Source organism: Oryza glaberrima, chromosome 6 (assembly GCF_000147395.1).
Source record: "Oryza glaberrima chromosome 6, OglaRS2, whole genome shotgun sequence".
Classification (NCBI taxonomy): Eukaryota; Viridiplantae; Streptophyta; class Magnoliopsida; order Poales; family Poaceae; genus Oryza; species Oryza glaberrima.
In genome coordinates this window covers 16,523,509-16,531,360 of record NC_068331.1, presented here as the reverse complement: position 1 = coordinate 16,531,360, position 7,852 = coordinate 16,523,509, and the positions used below count along the sequence as shown (strand labels likewise).

Sequence of the window (7,852 nt, the reverse complement as noted above, 5' to 3'; positions counted from 1 at the left end):
TTTTTTTCAAAGTAAAATAGAAGATACTTATTTGTGAGATTATTTAATAGTTTACATTAAAAGGATATAGCAATAAAGACTAGTTCCAAACTTTCAATGATATTATTAAAGAGCTAAAATTCAATTTTTTAAAGGACTAGTTTACGCATTGATTGTTATTAGCAGTGACTAATTGACCACCCTTGTCATCTGTTGACGGTCGTTACAGTCAAATTTCGACTGTCAATATGACTAAAATAATGGAGAATTAGCTATGCTTACAATGCATATTTGTTTTCAAATAATATAGTTTCACTTGTACTTGGAGAATAACATGTTGCAAGAATTTATCAAATAAAATAAAGAGAAAGTGGAGAAAACCTCACTCCTAAGCAAGCAAATGGATAAGGAGGCCTCCGCCATGAGGACCCACCTATCAGCCACCCTGTCGAAGCTTGAGGCCTGCTGGGCCGGCCCAGGATCGGCGGCGCCCAATCTGGTCAGCTCTCCACGTGGACATCCAGGATTGCTTCTCAATGACGGTTGTGAGGGTAAAATGGACATTTCACATGCCAGTAACCGCCATACCACCCCTATAAAAGGAGGAGCTCATTCACTCTCGCAACACACTCAAGCAAGCTCAAATTCCTCTTCATACTTTAGTATTAGTATCTTAGTGCTAAGTGGAGTAGAATAGAATTTTGGTATGGCTCTAGCAGCTCTTGTGTTCTCTTCTGTAATACTTTCTATATTAATGAAATACTCTTCTTTATATATCTTCGGTACTTTGTTTAGTCTGAGTATTGTTCTTACTTTATATCTGTGTCGTACCAATTCTGTGGGTAGTGTACCAGAGAGGTGCAATCATGCGGGTTTAATGTTTGATTTATCAGTTGCTCTATGTCATGTTCACGGGTGTAGAGTAGTATTTTGTAATGTAAGCATGGCGCTTAGATTATTAAATATCATTATTTGGGCATATATGCTGCGGGAGAGTAGAGGTGGGCCGCTGATGATGACAGCTCATTACGGATATTCCTCCATGTCAGTATATATTCCGAAGACAGATTCCTGGGGTGTGTACTCCTCTGTATTTAGCCCCGGTTGGATGGCTATGACAGGTTGTCGTAAGGAACTCGGCAACCCAGGGTGGTCTCTTGAAGTACCAGGAGGGCACTGTTAGGGGGTATTGGCCACACGATTGTATACTAGCAGATGTAAACTAGGATTTGAGTGTATATTAGAAGTATAGGAATTGAGTGCTTTCTAATTCTTCTTCCACTTAGTTAGAATTACTCCATTACGAGGATTTGATTAGCTTTACTTCGTGTCACTCTACCCCTACATTAAACTTAACCCCTGCTTATACTTTAACCATTACAAGTAATGTATGTATAAGGTGCACTATCAAAGGTCACTCTTATTATCTTCCGTTGGGATTAAAAATACGGTCTTGGAATACTTCCGGGTGAAATACTACAATGGTATATTCGTGCGCTTGCAGATTACTTCTGTAACCATAATATACCAGGACTATTTTTGGCACCATTGCTGAGAATGAATATTTCTTGTAATGTCGTTATGAAATACCAACACCCTCGATATTGGTTATTCGTTCTTATGGTTTATCCCCACCCCACACTCCCTAATCTCAAATCCTGGCTTCACCCCAAGGATGGGCCAACGGAGCTGGTCAGGGTTTGGCCGAACCCTGAAAGAGGCTGCTGGCCTAGGCCCAGTTTGCGTTCGGTAGTAACTGCTTCCCAATGATGGTTTCTACCGGTTCCGTTGCTCCATCCATCATCCAAATGGACAGATGGCATGAGGAGAAGAAATGTGCTCTTTGGATACAATGGAGGATCTCCACACTTCCAAGAAAGCTCCACCAATAAATACCCCTGCTAATCCTTCATTCAACACACACCAAGCATGAGCTGAATTACAAGAGGCTCTATTGTATTTTTATGTATATTAGATTAGGGAGAGAGTAAGGGAGAAAAAATCGGAGGAATTCTGGAGTTGTCGGTACTTTCCTCTTCACTTTTGTACCTTGTTAATTACCCTGATTTAATTGATAATATCTGTATCGAGTAATTGACATTTACTTTGTGAGGAATATCTCTTATATAGTTAGTTCCTATTAGCGCACTAGAATATTGTGCACTAGAATAATGTTTGATCGACATTAGAGTAGTATTTAGATAGTGTAGACGTGGTGTCAATATTATTTAATACCAGTATTTGTTCCATATCCTATAGTTCGTTAGAGGTAGGTATAGAGGTGGTGACAGCCCTCGAGATCACTTATGTCCTCTCTATTCGGGTACAGAGCAGAATGCGATCTGGTAGCAGCGAGCAAGCCAGTGCCTGAAGTATCGCTATACGATTAAACCAGACTTTCTATAGACATTGTTCCTCTCTTCCTCTCTACCCTTTGCCTATTTTTCCTTTGTGTCCTTGGATGAACTTGTAGAGGAGTTGAACACGCACGTTTCCTATGGAAAATCAATACCTTGGAGTACTCCCGGGTGAAGTGTTACATCGGTATCTCCGTGCGCTTGCGGATTTCATTTGTGACCGTAAGAAATACCAACAGGGACGCACCTCACATGGGTCGGGGTTCTTGATGAAATTAATGCCCAAAGGCCCATTATTGGTGACGCAACATCTTGTTTCTGTGATTGCGGTCGAATGATATGGAATTTGGAGATGAGTCTAGGTGCTTTGGAAACAGGACTCCGAGAGCTTTCCATCAAAGTACTCACGGCCCAAAACGGAGCTCGTATGCACATTTGGCTGCCATTGGTAGATAACACTGTAGCCGGTGGCTGAACTGGACTCCAAAACTTGGACAAGTTGATATTGATGTGAGCAATGATTACATCAATAGCAGCCATGGTCGCATCACCAACCCTTATGCCAAACACATGGATGGGATCATTCTATCGCAAAAAAATATGATAGACCTCACCTGTCCCACTTTATCCTCAGATAAAACATGTGTTTACTGAACTTCATATATATATATATATATATATATATATATATATATATATATATATTTAAAAAAAATATATATATATAAAATATAATGATTAGATATAATATATATATATATATATTATATATATATATATATATATATAAAGTTTTGGTCCTTGTTTAGATATAATGATCTGGATTTATAAAATATAAATTGTATCTTTATAATTAGATTTAATCCAAATCATGATCTCATACCGGTCAGCAAAGCGAACTGTTTTGTTCCTGCCAACACACATGGGATATAGTTTGGGTCTGGAAACATGGACACAAAATAAATGAAAGATCATTTCAGCAACTATTTAATTGGAAAAAGGAATCAAAATCATCCCTTTCAAATCAAAATATGGAAAAGTCCAAATTCCTTCCTTATGTCTCTTCTCTGTTTCTGGCATCTTTCCTTTCTCCGTTAAAGTCAAGTTTGCGTCCTCTTTTCATCGGGTCTAGGAAAATAGTCCTAGCAAAAGTCAATTTATCTCCCTGTCGTTACACTACATCTTTCTTTTCTCCGTTAAAGTCAAGTTTGCGTCCTCTTTTCATCGGGTCTAGGAAAATAGTCCCAGCCAAAGTCAATTTATCTCCCTGTCGTTACAGTAGCTTCGTCAAGCTCTAGCAGAGACAGTGGCCTACACCCGATGCCACCCCAATCCTGTGCCCGATTCAACCAAACCCTTGGAGATAATCTCAAATTAGTTGAGCGCTTTTGATCTATATCTCCTACCCTATCTTTTCCCTCAAGAAATTGAAGAAAATACCATGGAAATCGCTCCCGTATCGAGGTCGAAGTCGAGTTTACCTCTCTAGCGAACCCTAGTTTTATCTCTCTGGCAAACTTGAGTCGGATTCAACCAAATTAGCACCTTGACGGACAAAAATGCCAACAAAAGAGAGGTGATGAACGGAAAGTTACCAATTTTTTAATTAATTAACACAATATTGGTGCTTCATATATAATAGGAAAATGTTCAGAGTGGGGTGGTGGAAAATTCACCGTACACCACCACCACTTATTTTATAGTAAAGCATGGATGTTTTTCCAATGCATCCATCCCCGCGATCATGACACCACACTCTTAATTAGATCAGCATGCGGGAGTTTACTATTATGGTATCTGCCTATCGCAATGGCACAACCAAACTTCCCAAAACATTAACATTGAAATTCACAAAACCTAGATAAATTTCTAAAAAGAACCTTCATTTTGTATAAAAATGTATCAGAAAAAACAAAGTAGTAACAAAATAAAGTCAGAAAAAATCGAGAACAAATAAAATCCAAGGCAATTTAGTAAATCCCTGAATGATTCTCAAGAAAACATAAAAGCTAAGAAAATCCCTTATCTCACTACAAGAATATAGGTGTTTCGTGAAGGTGCTTAAAAAATATAGACCAGCTTGCAACCAATCCCGTCTCAGTAAATTCCTATTGAAAGTATATCCGCAACTGGGTGAGGATTTCAATGAATTCGTGCTTTTGCTGGTGGTCAATAATTTTTATTTAGAAGTCTTCGAAATTGCTAAAAAATAAAGAGGGAAAAATTCAACCCAACATTGCAGACCATGTGTTGCCATGTGAACATTTGTGTTTATCCAAAACTAAAATGCATTAGCACATTAGTTATCTTACAATCATCATGCATAAGTAGTATTTACAATGTTAAACCCTGAAACTAGCTACCCATCGACAGCTGCCAGAATTATTGAAATTCAAATTAATTTACAGGTCAAAGCAAGCATGCGTTCAGTATATATACATAGTTGGCGGTACTTTCAATCTTACTTGTAGTAGCAAACTAACGACGTATCCATGCAGCGCAGAGTCTTAGTTAACAATAGTATCCCGTCCCATAGTATCCGTACGCAGTTCCAGCCAAGTTGGCGGCACCGAGTGCCGGCGGCGGCCGAGCAGCGGCGACTGCTGCAGCCGCCTCGGCTTCCATACGCGCTATCTCCGACTGCGTCCTCTCCTTGAACTTCCTGATGAACGTGTCGGCGCGTTCGTCCACCTTGCCGTCCTCCCCATCGTCAGGCGCCACGAGCACCTTCCTGCGGGTGACCGCAGGCTCGACGGAGCGTGCGGACACCGCCGTAGGCCATGCCCGGGCCGTCACAGCGTCTGGCGGCGGCTGTGGTGGTCTGGCCGGCGCCGGAGCTGCAGACTGCATGGACGACGGTGCGGCACGCGGAGTGATCTTGGATAGGAGGTAGGAGGAGGAGGCCATGATCAAGTTGGCCGTGATGATGGTCGATGACTCCAAGAGTGAGGAGTTATTCCGGCGACGTGACGGTGGCATGCTTAATTAGCTAGACGCGCCTTGTAGAGGGTGGAACTGGTGTTGGAATACGATTCTTCACGGTAGTACAGGCGACAATGGTGCTATTTATATGCGAGAATTAATGGAGAATAGCCATCTGTTTGGAGTGTTTGTCACTCTACGTTGTAATATTTAGGTTGCTATAGTAAATATCTTCGACATGTGGTGGTCCTTCCACGAAGACATGTTCCCTTGGACCCATGCCTATAATATGTTGTCCTTATCTTAACTGAGTTGTAGCAGTGAGCTTTTTAGGCGATCGATCTCATCTTGATTTTCACTACGCTAAACTCTAGGTGCGTTATCCTCAGGTGATCCATGGTTTACCAAACCAGTCCATATATTCTGCAACATGAGGGGGTCACTGCTATAGAAAACAGCATCATAGCCGTTTAGAAAACATCATGCCTTGAACTGTCAGCAATACTGAGCATTATTGCCAATTCATTTTCGATTTGGCAGGAGCTTGTTTGAATTGGCAGTAATATTCCATCACTATCTGTTCACGTTAAACTGACAGTGATAAGTCAGCAGTGATACATGTCTATGTAGTACTGGTTACTGATCGTGGCAGAAAAAGACCATCTCCATCGAGTCAATAGTCAAGTACATTTATTATTTAATTTGGAAAGATTAACTTGTACATGCAAATTCATTTTTGTCGAAAACATATCACATGACCTCTCTCTATATTGGTTTTTCTCTATAGAATGCTCATTTTCAGTTTAACTCTAAATTAATCAACGAAATTTCGCTCGCCTAGCTCGTTACTGACAGCATATTGATTTGGTTATACCTTGGGTATTTAATTAATTATACTTTTGATTGTAATATGCATGGATGCATCCAACTTCTATTATTAATAGGAAAACCATGTTCTTCTTTTCGGATGTAATTAGCCCTACGTAACCTTTGAAACAAATCATTGTCCCGAAGAAACGGCACCAAAACTTTCTCTTCAAAAATCTGGTTTACAAGTGGCATGGTGGGAGAATAGGATCAGATACGACCAAAGGAACAACGTTACGATTGCTTTTCAGATAAGATGGCCAAAGGGGTGATCTGTCCAGCTATTTGTTGGAGTGTCGCACATGTATTCCTGACAGGACACACTCGTCATGCTTTTCAGATAAGAGCATACGCAGTGTTGCACTTAGAGGAGGCACTAGAAGAGAGAGAAAAGGATAGACCACACACTGTGATATGTTTTTTAGCCGGTCTCAAGCAAGAGCTGGGTACTAGTCATAGGACCCGATTCTACTGGAAAGAGCATATGACATGGCCCACGCATCAGACAAATTGTGTCTTTGGCCTGTATGTAGGAGAGAGATTATGGCTTTTCTTTATCTTATTTTAATTTATGTGAGGCCCACAATAAGTACCTTTGCCAAATTTATACACTGCATCAGTTCTCACGAGGTGCTATATCTGACATGGGTCACACCTTTAGTATCGATGCATGCATGACACACTACACATGCTCTAACGTCGTCTTATTGAGTACAGTCTTCTGCGCGTTACTCCAATGCTGCACTTATCTTAATTGCCTCTCTAATTCAAAATATAAGGTGTTTTTTTTTTGTTTCGTTCGGATAATCTTTGAAAAAATGCTTCAATAATATATCATTTTTATGACAAAAAAGTATATCATAAGAAAATACTTTTGGATTAAAATCCATTAAATTCAGCTTTCACTGCTGTGAAGCATCTTATTAGTACCGGCAAGTCCGTACCAGTTACTCCCTCTATTCCATAATATAAGGCATAGTCAAACTTGATACGGTCTTCAAAACTAATCTTAGTCTTATAATTCTTATATATTACAAGGTTTATAGTAACAAAATTATAACCATATGAAAGTAAATTCAAATGTCAATCCAATGATATAATTTTTAACAAGTAAAAATTCAATTCATATTATACTAAATGTTGGTCAAAATATTTTGAAGGTTAAATCTTGAAATTTGTGAGCGCCTTACGTTATGGGATAGAGGGAGTAGTAGAAAAACTAGCACTAATATGGGATTTCCCACCCTCCGAGCCCCTACGCGTCTCAGAAGTAGAAAAATGACATTGTTCGGGATCATTACTGACATTATTTAATAAACAGCATTGATGTATTTAGTACTTCCTCCATCTGAAAATATACTATTTTTTTGCCTACAGAATTTGTCCCAAATATAACTTCTTCTCCACCAATATTCTCTTATCAATCAATCGCAACCCTATACCATTCAAAATTCCCACCAACCTCCACTTCTCAACCAATCATAATCTTCTACCGTTTAATTTTACCTACTTTTTAATAACCGTGTTCAATTCTAAAACTCCTTATATCATGGAACTGAGGTAGTATCAATTCCCTACATGACCGACATAGAAAGGTAACTATTAGTGTCAGTTTTTGGGCAAACCGACACAAAAGAGCTGGTCGAAGGAGGTGAGTCAAGCATATCGGCAGAGCGAAATAAAGATTTAAGTGCCCTCCCATCCGCATCGACTCCCCTCCTCTTCCA

General features: G+C 39.7%; 1 protein-coding gene across 1 annotated transcript; it reads right to left on the bottom strand.

The window, feature by feature from the left end:
* Nucleotides 1–4,586: 4,586 nt before the first annotated feature.
* On the bottom strand, nucleotides 4,587–5,402 carry LOC127777599 (uncharacterized). Its single transcript, XM_052304202.1, has one exon. It carries the CDS (start codon nucleotides 5,313–5,315, stop codon nucleotides 4,848–4,850), a length of 468 nt encoding a protein of 155 aa, XP_052160162.1. The 5' UTR covers nucleotides 5,316–5,402; the 3' UTR covers nucleotides 4,587–4,847.
* Nucleotides 5,403–7,852: the final 2,450 nt, after the last annotated feature.

Coding starts and splice junctions, on each gene's coding strand:
- LOC127777599 (XM_052304202.1), bottom strand. CDS start 5,315: ATGCCACCGTCACGTCGCCGGAATAACTCCTCACTCTTGGAGTCATCG.